This window comes from Pelobates fuscus, chromosome 9 (genome assembly GCF_036172605.1).
Source record: "Pelobates fuscus isolate aPelFus1 chromosome 9, aPelFus1.pri, whole genome shotgun sequence".
In the NCBI taxonomy this organism is placed as follows: Eukaryota; Metazoa; Chordata; class Amphibia; order Anura; family Pelobatidae; genus Pelobates; species Pelobates fuscus.
In genome coordinates, this window is record NC_086325.1 from 45,151,273 (window position 1) to 45,168,829 (window position 17,557).

Genomic DNA, 17,557 nt, shown 5'->3' on the forward strand with positions numbered 1-17,557 from the left:
GATGGAAGCTCTATCCTACCTAAGGTGCCCTAATTAAAATGGTCAAACACTATGTTTTTACATTTTACATTCAAGAAAATGTATTAAAAAAGCAACAGCATAACTTTGACATTTCTGCAAAATCAGCTTCTGTAGATATTTTTGGCCATTGTATTAATCTCCGTTCCACCCCTCCCACGCTTTATTCATGGATTGATATCAATGGAGAATATTTGGAAACATCTTGGGTGTAGCACATATTAAAATAGCTCCTTTTAAATCTCATATGAAAAAGAAGCAACAAATTATTGTATAGAATCAAACGTGTATCCCCCAAACCTCAGCTAAAAATAATACATCTATTTTGAGCTTGGGCCAGATGTATTGTTGCTTTAAAACCATTTTTGCATTATTTTCCTTTGTTTAATTCTGTTGCATGCAGAGCCATGGGACCGGACACAGAGAAGCCTATAGGGAGAGCTAATGGACCTGATTCAGTTTCCAAAGGATGACGCCACTTAGGCATTAAGAGTGAAGGGAGCGAGAGAGACAGAGAATGAAAAAGAGAGAGATAAAAAGAATGATTAAACAATAATGAAAAAAAAATCAGCCTGTTCCTGTAATGAGAACAAAATCTTCTATCATTTAATTGCTAAAACAAAACTGCTTTGATTGAAAAAAAAAAAAAATTGCTTATCCTCTCTTGCAGTCTGTTCTGAGAAACCGACTTGATGTGTTTCAATAGAGACAGAGAGCAGTGAAATTGCAAAGCAGATAGAGGACAAGTGATTACAAAATGAATATACAAGGACTGAAAGAAATACAGAGGAATAGCCAGTGAGAGAGAAGGACAAAATCCTCCAGACCCCACCTCTCCCCGCCTCCTTAACTCATTCACAAGATCAGCTGAAAACATCCGCATTCACAAAACAGACTGTCAGAGATCAGCACTGCCTCTGCATTAAAGCAGGATTCACACACACAGACACAGAAAAAGAGGAAAGGAATGCTTTGCTAGAAATAGGATACTGCTATACACAGAAATACCCATATATTTATATATATATATATATATATAGACAAAACATATGTATATATATATATATATGTGTGAGTGTGTATGTAAACATATATGATAAAATAGCAGTTAGCAATTTATTTGATTTACCCACAGTGGAAGAAGAGGAAAGAACTTGTCTTAAATCAGTTTGCAGCATCTTTGGAACATCAATCTTAGCCGTATATGTTGGTTGTGATTAATGCTGGCGCTGTGCTGTTTTGGAGAACGAGAGACACACCTTTACATCTGCAGTTTACACCTATTAAGGAGGAGTATTCATTGAGATTTTTTGCACAAGTGTAATGCCTGCTAAAGGACAGATACAGTAACCGTAACTCTACATACGTCGACCTGGGAGGAGAATATATAACACCATGGACCTACAGTCTCACAGAGGTATTATATTTGTAGAACTAAAAAAAATAATGGCTATTTATAATGTTGCTGCGGTTATTTGCCGTGAGTTATCAAAAGCAAAAAATGTAATGTGTCATAATGTAAATAGTATATTATTGTCAATCTAAATTTAATGCATGTGTGGCTAAGTATTCAGAATACTATGCAGATTTCTTTCAAGTTGTTTAGAGATCATTTCTGATCTCCAGTGCCCTGTGATATGTAAGAATCAACATTCATGAGAGGCATTGCAGCAGGTTTCTATTCACTTTAGAAGCGATCCGTAGAGAAATCTAGAATTCTTAGTAAAAACGATATTAGGTTTAGGAAGAATTTTACATTACAGTTATCAAGGGTTCTGGAATACAGTGGTATGTTCATTTCGAAAATATATGCCTTGGAATCCACTCATGTTACTGCATATTGAAATACAGCTGTTTTAAAGTATCTCAGCTATGTTGGGTTCATTTCGCACTGTTGAAAACATTATGGCAGGATATGTTTCAGCTAAATTCTTCTGGGTTTGTCTATTTCTGTGTAATATAGTATTGCATGTCACATTGTCTAAAAGCAGCGAGCTGTCTGTCAAAACAGAAAAATTACAAGAATAAAAGGAATCTCGTTATCCTGGAATCTTCATAATTTATATAAATATATTGTCCATAATGCAAAACCATTCTTTCATTAAATTCCTAATCATGCAAAAGAGAAAAAAAAATGTTTTAACATATTGTTATGTATGTGTGTGTGGGTGTGTATATATCTTCTTTACAATAGCATATCGCAAATTTAAATATACCTTCAGTCAATGTCTACTAACAAGACATAATGTTGATAGTAGGCTTTGTTCTCACTGATGTAGAAATATCATAGTAGATAATAAATGTGGACATTCTCATTTCATTTTATCCAAGATGTTTGGTATTGTAGGATTATTCAAACATCATTCATTCATATTGTGCCAAAAATGTTTAAAAATGTATGTACTGAGTAAAAGGAAACACAAAACTCATTTTGACAGATAGATACAAACTCGTACAGTAGACATTGAGCATTTGATGGAAGCCATCAAGTAAAAATGGAGAACATGGTTCCTGCTACAAAACCGAGGACTCTCAAATAACAAATCTTTGTATAAATGCCAAAAGACAGTTAGTAACCTCCCATGACAAAATAATGTCTTAAGCAGATTTAATTCTGATTAAGTTTCTCCTAAATTCAACTGGAAATGGATACAAGTTCTACCAGTGCTGTACAGTGGGAGAATCAAGGTGTATTAATCAGTGTTCCTTATAACCTTGGTTAAAAAAATGGACTTTCATCAAGACAATATAACTCTTTCTGAATAAGGTCATTATTCCATTATGGGATTTAGAATTTCATCTAGGAAGTTAACAAAACATATAACACAACTATAAAATATATTTTATAGTTATATAAAATATATTGTGTCCACAGTTATTTATTCAATGGCTTTATAAAAAAGAAGTGGAAGAACTCAAGTCCATGATAAGAATTTTGCTGTTGTAACATATTTTTACAAAATTCAATCTAAATACTCCACGTGTCAAAATATATAAGAAATGTTATACATCTAGCATAGAGGCTTAACCCCTTAAGGACACATGACATGTGTGACATGTCATGATTCCCTTTTATTCCAGACGTTTGGTCCTTAAGGTGTTAATAGAGTTACCATGGAAAAATTAATATTTCTGTAGTGAAAATGTAAAACCCTGATGCATATACTTACTGTAATTTACAATAACAATTTGGTAGTACAGATAGATATACCTATAGATAGAAAGATAAATAGATAGATAGGTAGATAGATAGACAGACACTTTTCGCCTTTTGTTTTACATCAACAACTATTAGTGCCACATTTATCACCCACTTTTTAAATGAAGGCAAAAATTAAAGTCCGTATCAAACTGGTCATTAAATACCCCATAACAAACTGTCTAAAAATATAAAAAAAATTATATATTATAATGTGTATACTTGAGAAATATGGAATGTCCAAGATTCATTAATTAATTCATTTACTTTTTTATTGATTCATGGGCAGAGAGTTTAAATACTGACTTGTCCAGTTTCATACCAGATGCAAACCCATTGCCGCATATTGAAGATCTAGAAAGGCATGCAATATTAGGTCTGCATTTGTAAGGAAGCTGACAGAAGCAACTATGGATTATTGGAAGACTGCTGAAATTGTGTACATGCAGAAAGCATATTGACAGCATTTCTGTCTGACAGAGGTTGCACGTGCAATGCTTTCATGTTAATGGTACTACCCTTTCTAATACGCACTGTATAATTTATATCCTGATAGCATAGAATTTTGTTAGTGTTTTGGGGTGGGGTGAGTTTGCCATACAATCAATTTCTAATGCAGCATACATGAAACATCTCCATAGGAATAGAAGAGCTCAAGATCCAATGGTAGGACATGGGTTTGCAACCACTCATGCTATTTCCTGGCTTCTCAGGGTGTAAGAAAGTATTCTGCGAATTCTTGTTATTATTTTCCACAATCAGCACATAATCTAATGATAGTCAATGTCTGGGTCTCCAACCTCTCTCACCATATACATTTTGGATGTCACATAATCACAAAAGTTGCTGGAGGGCCTATCAACAATATGACAGAAAAGTGCAAAACCCGAAAACACTTGGGATCTGTAGTTGTCCACACCCTGGAGTCCATGGTTCTCTGTTCAGCAGTCTTAACTTAATTATTCTAACATTGTCAGTGGCAGTGACACACTAGCTGACATCTAAGAAAAGCGGAATTATGGTTCCTTTGGCGCACGTGTGCAGTGCACAGGCATGTCAAGTATGGTCTGAAGTGTTCTGTGAAAGAACCCATTTGCATGTGCATTATTCTAAATGTAACACCTCCCACACTCCCACCCTCCTTAGAAATTAGCAAGTCCATCACATTTTAACTGTTGAATACTGGAGCAGAAGTTGTAGGAAGTGGAACCCCCACTTTAGAGTAAATTACTCGTATATACTATATATAACTTAAGTTCTGAATTGGTGTAAGGGAAGATGCGTTGGTGGAAGAACTCAGAATATTGAGTTTAAATGTGAACTGCAGAAAACATGCCCTCCATTTTGTTTTTCATGTGAATATTTTTTGCATGCGTTGGATATTTAAAGGAATCCTCTAACTACAAAAATAAATATATTATTATTAAAAGTTGTGTTTCTTTACTTTTTTAGAGTTGGAGACTCCCCTGTTCTACTAAAAAAAACTTAGGCAAGTCTACCTCTTCTGAGATCGTCAATATCGGTAATCTTAGCCCAATCCAATACTCCTTATAGAGAAGCACTAGGGACCTACAACGCATGTTGACTTTGCCTATCTGGTGTATCTAATAGAGAATCATTAAATCCAATACTTTGGGGTATTTGGTATAATGATGCTATGCATGCTCATGGCAAATGTGAAGGCTTTCGAAAGTTGAAGTACTTAACAGAGGAAACAGCTCTTGTGGTTGTTGGAGTGACCGCCACTAGAGGCATGGTTTAAGTAAAATGTAAACATTGCTGTTTCTCTGAAACATCATTGTTTGCATTGTCTGAAAACAGGGACAGGTTCTTTTGACTACTTCATTAAGACGAAGTGATTTTGGTGCTTAGAGTGTTCCTCTAAGTACAATAATAGTTTCAGACAAAATCAATAAAACCCACCTTCTGATGTTATTGTTATTTGTTATGTTGAATATAACAATAACATATAAAAATGTTGAATATAACAATATGAAAACCTAAATTAAAATAATACAATGCCAATTATAATGGTAGTGGAAACTGAATACATATTCCATCAACATCAATACAGTACTTCTTCAAACATGTCTATTGGGAGGTCATTTGATTCATCGACCATTCATTCTGTAAATAATTTGTTTGTGTCTTATATAATATGAATATGTGGTAATTGGATTCCATTTCATGTACACAAACCCACAGTGCTTTGCAATTCAGTATCATAGGGTTTCTTCATTCACTCATGATGGTTGCTCATACTTTTATTCCGATATTCAGAAGTTAGCCTTAAATGTAAACTTTTGACTAGGGTGTTCATGTGTAGTGGCAAACTTACAGTGTAAAGTGACCATATGATCACAACATATATGTCATATCTACTCTTCTCTTCTAATAAAAACTCTATAACCTAGAATAACATCAGTGACCTTGTACATGGTCTTTTGTTTAAACTTTCTCTACACATTCAGTGAATGCCAAGGTCAAAATCCTTAGCAGACTGACCAAGTATCACTGTGTAATGTAAGTTTGGTTTAGTATTATTTACATCTACATATATTTGGGCAGCAGGTGTATGTAAATAAAAAAAGTATGGGGTCAACTAAAAAAGTTAATATTTTTAAACTAAGTCTAATGTGCTTTTATCTTCCTTGGAGTGGACAGAAGGAAAAGAAAATGCTGGAGTGGGACAACACTGACGGAATGTCTATAAGGCATCCTCTGAGTTGAACATAATGTAGTTGATGGAAAGTAAGGAGGGAAAACACTAAAGGAAGACTTGAATCATATGAGATTTTGTCCAGACTTTGTTTGAGATAGACAAACAAAAATTAAGGAACTGCCATCATTCAAAAGAACAACAATAGGGTGCAACCAAACCAGGCGCTAGCACAAACCTCACCCAATGTTGCATCCAAGAGAAGAGAAGAGAAGGTCCAGGCACTCCAAAGCTCAGCAAGGCAAATTTACATAGAAAACAGCAATGTTTTGACCCTACAGCTTGGCAGAAACCCATTGTAGGGTCAAAATGTTGCTGTTTACTTGGTTCTAATACATTTGCCTTGCTGGGCTTTGGAGTGTCTAGACCTTTTTATCTACTCTTGGATACAACATTGTGTGAGGTTTGTGCTAGCCCCTGGTTTGGTTGCACCCAATTGTTGCTCTTTTGAATGCGGGCAGTTCCATAATTTTTGTTGGTCTATCTCAAACGAAGTCTGGGCAAACTCTACAATTAGTAGTAATCTACATGATCCTATGAATGACTGATCATGTCATGCTCTCTTCAATGCATTCTATGAAGATGTCAGTAGAAGTATAGATCAGGGTATTGCAATGGATGTGATCTGTTTGGATTTTGCTAACTCACTTTTATACATTTCCACAAAAAAAAGTTACTGAACAAATTAAAAGCAATTGGATGAAAATTATATTTCTTGATTTGCACATTTGTTTAAATATAGAGTGCAGATAGTATTTGTTAATGGAAAATTTGGTAAGTTGAGCCCCTCATAAGTCTGTTCTGTGTCCGTGTCTATTCATAAAGTAAGCATTGAAAGTCATATGTCACTGTTTTCATATACAACTAAACAAGATAAAATACGAGTAAGTAATTAACTTTGCTGCAGAGTTATGGATTGATCGATTGATTAATTGATGGATGGATTAGGGACTCACCAGTTAAGTGGCTGGTGAGATTTAATGTGGATAAATGCAAAGTTATGCATTTTTAAGTGAGGACACAGAACAACCTAAATGGTACTAAATTAGAGAAACTAAATTAGAGAATTTTGCAAGTTTTCATTTACATCAGAGGTTGAAGACAAGTGTATCTCTGCTGCTCTTAGGTGACAGGTGTACAATTGTCCTGTTATATTCTTTTGGGGATTTGCAGTTTGTTTCTTTATGGTATATAAAATATAATTTTCCAGGATTGTGAACACGTGCATTTTGCTTCAGTGATTGCATGTCCTTTGAATTGTATAACTGATCAAAGTAGAGATAACATTAACATTGCGTGTACATGTCAGCAAGAAATAGGAGATGTTTTTGGTACTTGTATTTCTCATACACCGCTACTTAGAAATATTTTGCGGTTATTAATTATTTGTCAGAAGAGTGTTTTCAATACTTTGAGGTGGTGCATGCACTAAGTTTTCAATGGCCTAATGAATGCATCGGTAATGCCACTTTGGCCATATTTTGATTGTGTTTAACATAAGGTGTAGTGATGAAATTCACTTTGCATTAATTGCACACTTTAGTGAATAGCAATGTTACTAATGTATGAGCATGTGTAGGTTTCCTGGTAACTGTATTTTTGACACCAGATTTCTACAATAGTAAATGAGAGACAAGGAGGAGAGTCTACCAAAACATAGGTACTTGGGCCTGACAGCATAAACTAGTTAGACAAATTAAAGATAGAATTTCATTAGGCTGTTTTATTATTCAGATCGTTAAACTCCAACATTCAATCGTCAATAAAGTAGGCAAATAGGAAACGATGTGTCCATCCATCTTCCCATTATTTTTAATTCATAAAATAGACATAGCTAGCGTACATATTGTTGATATATTTAATTTGACATGCCTATAATTATTCCAAATAGAAGTCTATTCTAGGTATCTTCCACTCTTTTTTTTAGAATATATTATTTGTAAAAAGCATGGCTGTAACACATTGGAAATACTGTTTCAGTAAGGAATCTCATAATACAGAACTAGGGTAATCTTATTGTATTTATTCAGGAAAGAATTGACTTCCCTTTGGAGATAAAATCAGCAGATTGAACTCTTGAGTTTTTCTTTCTTTGTTGACATTTAGTAAACCTTAAACTTGAAGGTCCTGATTATTTTTTCAGTTGTTACTGAAATGCTGTCTTAGAATGTTAATCGTTTATTCTTATGAAAACACAATGCTATTGTACTCACAGTTTTGGCTCTTAAGAAAATATTGCACTTTTTCCAGAAACTATGCTTCCAATGGAAATATTTAGCACAAGACACCAGCGAGGTTAGGTTTTCACCTGGATTTGTCCGGTCCCTGGAATTTTAAGGATAACTGGTATGTAATATAGGAAAATTAGATAAAACACGTTTAAAGGATCACTATATGGTCAGGAACACAAACATGCATTCCTGACCCTATACTGTTAACCCCACCATCTAGCTCTCCTGTGCACCTCATGCCTCCATAAATATAGCAAAATCTTACTGTATTCAAACCTGAAGCTGTAACTCTGCATGCTGTTAGACTCAGAAAAAAACAAGCAGTCTGCTGACATCAATAAAAGGGGTGGCCTGTTCCAATCACAATGCTTCCCCGCAGGATTGGCTGAGACTGACAAGGAGGCAGATCAGGGGCAGAGCCAGCATGATTCAAACACAGCCCTGGCCAATCAGCATCTCCTCATAGAGATGAATTGAATCAATGAATCTCTGTGAGGAAAGTTCAGTGTCTGCATGCAGAGGGAGGAGATACTGAATGTTTGGATGCATTTTAGGCAGCCATGACCCAGGAAGGATCTCTAACGGTCATCTGAGGAGTGGCCAGTGAAGTTATCACTAGGCTGTAATGTAAACACTGCATTTTCTCTGAAAAGACAGTGTTTACAGCAAAAAGCCTGAAGGTAATGATTCTACTCACCAGAACAAATTCAATAAGCTGTAGTTGTTCTGGTGACTTTAGTGTCCCTTTAAGAAAGCAAATGTATTAGTTTCTTGGATCACAGTACCACAGATCATGTAAAATCATAATCTGAAATAAGGAAATATTCTGAAAAAGTACACAGTAAAAGGAATCAGGCAAAAGGCAACTCATAAACAAATGGTTATACACAAAAAATCTGCAATCACTTGGATAAAAGGAAAAAAAACATATCCAGTAAGAGACAGTAAGGGAACTCTGCTTTCATAAGATAGATAAATGCAAGCCATCATATTTGCACTCCATTTATCTAATTGATTATGGTTTTGTATAAAGACTGTACCTAGACAATGACCTCTGTAATACTTCTGGAATTCATGATCATGCATCAAGTTCACAATATAAAGGTCATGGGATGATTTCAGTTTTGCATTCACATACATGTTTCTGTGAAATGACCACTGCACATTCCAAAGGCCAGATGCAGATTGGCACAGTGCATATTGTGAAAAGGCTGGCTTTCTTTAAATTAGGCATGGATTCTTTCCAGATCCTCTTTGTACGTAAGAAGCAGAACATGAAACTTGGAATGTCTCAGATAGAGATGTTGAGATTCAGATAAGCTAAGGGTGCAAGGTGAACCAACCTGGAGTTTATTTTGCAATAGTAATGTAGTCACACATTCCATAGAAATATGCCTTTCAGATCTTTGGTGGGCCTATAATGTGATGCAACAGATCATACCGCCCCTGGATTGTGATTTGGTTTTTTTTCTTAGGTAGGTGTCACAGACTCAAAATGAATCTTGTGCTTTTACTTGAAGGGAATACCATAATTATATGCATTTTGGAAGTTCAATAGACAGCAATGTTTGACTTAATTTGATATAGGATCTTGGAACTGTTGATCAGGATTCAGGAGATGTCTCTGAGTTAAACAGAATGTTACTGCAAGTCAAAGTGAGTGAGGTAACTGTCTCAGGGTTTAGAACGATGGTATGTGGTGTTTTGGTGAATCTCTTCTTCATATTTGCTGCACAGGAAGTAATCTTGATATTTTTTCAACTATGGAGTGATATGATGTTTTTAAAAAAATTTGAATGTTCTTATCTTCTCCATCATGCATACATTCTCTTGAAGTGCCCTATGTAAAATAATTAGCATTCAGTAATGGAGTTTACAAAGATAGTCAGCAGGACCATAGCCCTATTTCCAGGATATGATATCGCTATTCCATGGCTGTCTTGATTACAACCTTGCCTTTTTGTCCATGTCATAAATTCTGTCTACAGATGAAAGTGGTTCTTTCATTTTCTTGGAATATACAAAGATACTGTCATGTACATTAAGCCAGATGAAATGAGTTCAATAACTTATGCCTGAAGATGTAATGTCCCAATGCTTGTGTAACTTAATAGCATGACTATGTATTCACGTTCCTAGCTTTAAGGCCAGTTAGTTTGTCATTCATCATTGACCAGACTATTTTAAGCTCATAGTATGTCCAGTACAGACTGATCAATGACACGGTTAAAGGCACAATGAGGAGACATACTATTTGATAACATGGTTAGAAAGTTCTAAGGCAACCTAGGTTCTATTATTTAAAACATGGACAGTCAAGAAGAAATGTCCAACTATGATGCTTTGTCAACTTTATGTCTATCAAAGCAACATGATAGTTTTAGTTCTAAAGCTGAGGAAACACTATGGGGTGATGCAAAAATTATAGTCATTTGCTTACAAGGGCTCAGATACTCTTCATAACAGAAGAGAATTAAGGACTGGATCTTGGTCCTTCCCAATCAGAGGTTATGAAAATATTCCATTGGAAGCATAGTTTCTGCTTGATGACCTGATAGAGGGAGTGGGTTAGTGGATGTGATACCCCACTGGATTATTACATTGGTAAAGTCATTTGCATATGTATCCAATATGATTCATTCCTGTGGATGTAGTATCCAGCAATGTTATTTCTATCTTTATCTTCACAGGGGCAAGGAAAATTTGTCTATGAATCAAGGAAGTCAGATATTTTCTTAAGATAAAAGCAGACAGTGGAAAGTAAAACAAATTAGGAAATATTTTTCTTTTTTTATAGATAAAAAGAGAGGCTTCTTGGTTTCTACTAGACTTTCATAATTTTTAAGTGGTAGTTTTATCACAACTGGATACATTCTGAGGAGGGAGTTCTGTTATTTTCAGAACACTTTTGACATCTTGACAGGGATAGGGTAAATTAATTACAGAGAGATATTGAGTTATGCATCCTTCTAATTGGGTTTTGCATGTACCAATTCTGCTTTCCCCTGTGCTTCATCTGAATGTCTAAGACCTTATTCAGGAAGCCTCTGCCTGGGCACCAGCTGATGTTCTCAACCTATCAGTAGCTCCCCATTAAGAAAAGAGAGTGAAAAAGATGCATACCAGATTCTGTCAGAGTTTGCTGTGCTGGTCCAAGGCTTCCTAATTGAAGCCTTGGACATTGGGTGAAGGTACAAGAGTGATCTGATGCCAGGGACAAAGGTTTAGTACCCAGAATATGCGTTTATGTGATGCTACTATGCATTATTTATGATGGCATTAAAATAAAAAAATGAGTGAAAATGATGCAAATTAACATACTTACAGGTTGAATATATCTAAGCCTTTAAGCAAGGATGACTGGTAGATTTGTTAATATTTTACATTTAAACACCACAGTTTCAAATGGCAAAACATCACTTATACTTTGTTAAATAACCAAAAATTACCAAATAGAAGTTGATATGAGTTTGTTTTAGTAATGCATGTTTAATTTGTACAAACAAAAATATATTACTAAAGATAAATACCTGATCGATGCAGATATGAGCAGCCTAGCGTGTTGACTACTATTGTAATACCAATATATACCTGGTATGAGTATTCTATTTGGATCATTGATTTTGGGTTTCATCATCAGTTATAAACTGTCTCAGTAAAGAGAGTTTTCAAATGTGATATGATCTCTATTGGTATAATGTATATAATTTATATGCTTTATTTGAAATCCTAAATGCTAAATAGTATCTTTTTTTTTCTTTACATAGGGTCTTCTGATGTTCCCTGATATATAATATTAATTAAATCTGTTGCAGTAAAAAAAAAAGTGGTTGCTGCGAAGAATTAGTAAGGGAAGGTGTCCACCAAGCATGGATATTTCAACAGGGGACATCCAGCAGGTCCTTTCCATTGACCAAATTCGTTCCATCCGGGCCAATAATGATTATGTGGAGCGACCTACTGTTTCATTTATGCAAACCTGGTCTAACCCTTCCCTATCCCAACATGCTGCCAAGCAAGAGTGGCCTCATGATCATCTGGTATCCTACAATCATCAGGATCTACATCGCAGCCAAAGTCATCAACATCCTTCACAACACCTTTCACATGATCTAAGCCATTCCAGTACAATAAGTTCAGTTTCTCGAAGTACCACTGCTTCGGATCAAAGACTTTTAACTGGAATAACACCATCTCAATCAGGGCACTCACTTATGAGGACACAACCCAAAGATGGTGACCCTAAACAAGATGAGTTTATCAAAGGAATAATGGAGAAACCTAACAGATATGTAGGTCACCTCTTTATCTGTGAAGAGTGTGGTCGTTGCATATGTGATGAATGTACACAAGTTCGGAACCTTCCATCTTGTTGGGTTTGTGATCAGCGGTGCCTGTGCTCTGCAGATAATGTAATTGATTATGGATCTTGTCTCTGTTGTATCAAGGGCCTCTTCTATCATTGCTCTACTGATGATGAGGACAACTGTGCTGATAACCCTTGTTCTTGTAGTCAGGGATCCTGCTGTGCCCGTTGGGCAGCAATGAGCTTCCTTTCCTTCTTTATGCCCTGTTTATGCTGCTATCTTCCTGCCAAGGGTTGCCTGAAGCTCTGTCAGAAAGGCTATGACAAAGTAAAAAGACCTGGATGCCGATGTGAGAATCATACTAACACTGTCTGCAGGAAAATATCCTCATCAAGTGGCACACCATTCCCAAGGCCTTTTGATAAGCCTGTATGATCCGCAGGTCAATGTTGGATGTAATCCTTAATCCTTTTCTTCTTTACTTCTTCTTGCTGTGCTCACTTTTTCACTGGTGCCAGTGACAGTGAAAGCCTTACCAAGACCCCATCAACACCTGAGAAATGTAAGAAGGGTTTGATTTCCAGTTATGCATACAAATTGCCCCGAAAGAGACATAATCAATAACACAGAGAGAAAGAGACACTTTCTAAACACCACTCCCTTCTGAAACAGCTTAAACAACTGATTGGTAGAATGACCTCTCTCCTACTACTCTTGTGGCATTGTTGATCACAGCGTTATCAGGAAATACTATGAATTCAGGTTGATCCTGATATTTTTCTCTTACAAATGTAGCTGACCAAAAGACTGTCAGTGCTTGGCACCATGGCACATGCCAAGAAAATAGCCTGTTTTGCCATCATGAAGATAAAAATCTAAAGAATTGTCACAGTCAATGCACCCCGACGTTATTTGAAGAGATCACGGAAAATTGGAAATATACACTTCCTGCATTTTTTTTTAGAAAACAATGAAACAAGAATAACTGTGCAACGTACAACAAATGGTAGAAGGGTCCCGTCAGATGTAAAAAAATAAAAAAAGGAACTTTCCAGTTGATTTTGAGAAGATGCTTGGATTTATTATATGGATTAAAAAAAAAAAATCAGTTTAAACCTTGAGTGCACCATTTAATGGGAAGCTAGAAAAATATTTTGTATTATTCATTTCAAATTGAAAAAGAGATCTATAACATATCAACTAGGTAAAAATACATTTTGTCACCTAGGAAAATATGATGTAAACCAAAGAAGATTTTTTTTTTTTTGCATGGCTACATTGTCTCTTCTTTCTGTCTTAAACTTTCTAGTGCCACCCTTTGGTTTTCAGCCGAAATTACTCAGGTGGCAATCCCAATGAATGCCAGGTATGTCAATGCATTGCCCATCTCTCTGCCACTCAAAGTGCTCAACCCACACCCTACCCCTCTGTTAACTATCAAGTGTGTCATACTGGAGGTGATTTTTACCTAGTTGATTAATTTATTTTGTATTTCGCTTCTGAAGAAGAACTTTTTTTTGGTAAGGGTTCATTTTAATTATCTCTCCCCGTGTCTAAAACTAAGGGGAAACTATACCAATGCTGCAAATTGATTGCTCTTTTACAGGTGCATATTACATCATTTAAGAGTTATGAGATTTTGTGTCAATTGAGGATAACAGGTATTTATAATTAGGCACTGCTGCATTGAGGTCCTCGTTGACTTCATATACTGCAATGCTGAAACTTGCACTGTTGCACTTCATAATAACGAACAATAGGCAAACACATAGGTATCAAGGTGCTATAACCTTTTGAGTGTCAGAAGGGTAAACAATGCTTTAACAGATCCTGCTGGAGACTGAAATACAATGTTTAAATCAATATCTCCACCTGTGCCAATGAGCATTTTGGAAAATGATTGTTAAATTAAATTAGGGAACATTCAGTATAATGAAGTACAAAAATTGGATTTAAATGTATTTAATACGAAGATAATTTGCCAGTTTTACAATTATCGTTGTCAATGCTTGAAATGTGTATAAGAAAAGAAAAATGAATAAGCTGAGGTTATATCCAAATTGGTTCAAGTTTTTATATATATTTTCTAAAAAAAAAAGAAAAAAAAAAAAAGAGTAAAAACCCATGATCTATTTCCCATAGTTTTAACTATAAAAATATTCTATTTTATTTTATTTTTGATCCTGATCTCAAACAAACTGCCTCTACTCATTTATTTAATTCATCACAATTTAACTTATAAAACATCTTAAAATAATGCATTCTGCTGCTTAATCTCATAATGAGATCACAAAATTCTGATGAGTTACTTAGTAACTTTTTTTTTAGTAACTTTTTTTTCTGGGACCAATAGAAGTTTGTATGTCTTCTACATAACAAGACTTCTTAACTCTTTTGTGCTTCGAACAATTGGCAACATTATTTTTAGATTATTATTTTCAACACACTTATCCACCAATGACATAGAAAAGAACAAAATGTATATATAGAAAAATAAACTAGTCTTCAAGTGTTATGTTGCCCTGTAAAGACTAAAGTGAAATCCATTTGAATTAATTAATTTTACTACAAAAATGTCACACTGTTATGCTATTCAGAGACATGAATGTTCTATTTCTAAGAATGACCTATTTCCCAAAATGCTCTCAAGCTATGCGAAAAAGAATAAACCCAATAAACAAATTTCATCTTATGTAAAATTCTGAAAAAAATATATTTTTTGAGTAAATTTTTACAAAAATATGACAAATAATAGTAACGGTAAAAACGGTATGCTGTTATCTTAATCTGGACTTGGATAGTATTGATGCATGCCTGTTGCTGACATGCTGTTTGCTAAGCATGAAGGAAACTTGTTTAGATAAAATACAATGTATAATATAGCACTTAGGAGGGAATGTAGGAATCAGTCTTTATATTAACAGGTCACGTAGAAATGATGGAATAACAGGAAATCAGGCACACAACAATAATTTAATGTGGCGAAAGGTAGTAAGTTATGGGAAAGTGACAATGTACACTAATGTGCGATTGGCATCCCAAATGATGCTATTGAAAGGAGCATATACTTTCATACATTGACTAAGATAGATAGGCGTGGTAAGATTTTCATTAATGGATTTTAGGCACTTGCTTTAAAAGCCATTTTGTTCAGGCGAGTGATAGAGACCCCTTAAGGACCCCTTAAGGACACATGACATGTCTGACATGTCATGATTCCCTTTTATTCCAGAAGTTTGGTCCTTAAGGGGTTAATGATAGCTTTGTCTAATATCAACCGTACACCACTAGTTCTTTTTACACAATATCCACGTTCCACATGATTTCACACATACCTCTCCTCCCCCATATAGCCAACGTGGTCCTTAATAAACTTTTACTTAGTTCTGATTTTTTTTTTCTCCTGTGCATTGTCATACTTCTAAGAAGTACAAATGTCCATGGGAAATGGAAGTGGGATGTTTTTTTGGGGGGATTTCTTTTTGGAGTAGAATTTTGAATTATGATAGTGTTAATCTCCTATTCAGTTGGTGTAGAGTACACTGGTACAGAGTACAGTCCCTTTCTCTGGAGTAATTCCAGGGACTACATTTGAAGAATTTAAAATTTCAGTAATTCCATATACTGCCATTTATATATTATTGTAGAACACATTTCCAAGATTCTAGATATAGCATTGACACAGGTGCCAACCAACTACACTGGTTAGGACTGGGTGTGCTCATCGGCTTTGTCTTTATCTTGTAGGTTGTGACCATATAACATTTACTAAATGATTCAAGTTATGCGTTATGCATCTTTATCCCTTTTTTTGTATGTCATACATTGAATGATAACTTGTAGCCATTGTTTAAAGAGACACTATAGTGTAAGGAATACAAACATGCATTGCTATCTCTATAGTGTTCCCTTACATATGTAGGTGCCACCTATGTAGGTGTCCTCCCCCAAGGTACGATTTACTTACCTTATATTCCATTGCGCAATGGTCTCCCTGCCAAAGAATTGCCTTCTTGGCTGAGATCATCAAGACTGATGATCTCAGCCAATCCAATGTTTCCCTATAGGGAAACATTGAGAGGTTAGTGTGCATGCTCAGCACTAAAATGGTCTCACTTAAATATGGGTGCCTACCGAGTTCCTTTTAATTGCCCAATTAAAAGTGTAGGTGGAATTCATGACATTCAGTTAAATTTTCATTCTATTTCTGCAATGCTTTTTTTTATGGTAATTTTTTTTCAGTTTTTAATTACTTATCAGTCACACGATTCACCAAATAGATAAAAAAAAAATTATTTAGAATAATTATGTGTGCTCTAATTCTCATTGCCATCATATTGACCAGAGAGTGGCCAAAACTGACAGCTAAACTGTGGAGTTCCAAACTCATTGGGAAAATGCTAAGCATACATGCATGTCATTTGCACCACATAATTTCCCCTTTAAGTAGGAGACACGGAAGTGGAGCTATGATAATGAGGTCTGTGTATTTTTGCAAATGTCATGAATCTTGCATCATGTAACAAAATCATTATTTGATTTGTATCATGCCCTATCCGATGCATTCCTCGCTCCAGGAGTGTCTCCGAATGCCCCTTTAACAGATAATGACTCGTATTTGATAATACACCACTGAGATATACCACAAATTACATATAAGTAGATTTGCTAGAAAATGCACCTATTAAACAAAATAGTGAAGATATGTAAATTGTATTCATGATATTCTAAAATATTTATGAAAATATTATAAGAAAATAATGTTGAAAATGAGCAAAATATCTCTAACTCCTAGTGAATAATAATATATTTATTAATTGTTTAATGAACTTATTCAATGCTACACAGATCTATTTATTAGGAAATTGAGGTATAAGGGAACCCAGTTCTAAATAACAATCTTGCCTATTTTTACACGAAAACAATCAAATTATGCAGAAACTATTAGGCAGCATTACTAAAGACATATTCCACAAATAAGATTTGAAACATTAGAATTTTTTTTTTAAAAAAGCTTAGATTTAAAATAAATAAATAAATGAGGTAAAACAAATTATTTGGAAAATATACGCTATGCTATGTA

General features: G+C 35.0%; 1 protein-coding gene across 1 annotated transcript; it reads left to right on the plus strand.

Moving 5' to 3' along the window:
* Nucleotides 1–1,113: 1,113 nt before the first annotated feature.
* SPRY3 (sprouty RTK signaling antagonist 3) lies at nucleotides 1,114–14,514 on the plus strand. Its single transcript, XM_063433345.1, has 2 exons — nucleotides 1,114–1,435; nucleotides 11,935–14,514. The coding sequence occupies exon 2, from the start codon at nucleotides 12,037–12,039 to the stop codon at nucleotides 12,907–12,909; it is 873 nt and encodes a 290-aa protein (XP_063289415.1). The 5' UTR covers nucleotides 1,114–1,435; nucleotides 11,935–12,036; the 3' UTR covers nucleotides 12,910–14,514.
* Nucleotides 14,515–17,557: the final 3,043 nt, after the last annotated feature.

What these genes read in the sequence shown, in the direction of transcription:
- SPRY3 (XM_063433345.1), top strand. Translation starts at nt 12,037, where the DNA reads ATGGATATTTCAACAGGGGACATCCAGCAGGTCCTTTCCATTGACCAA.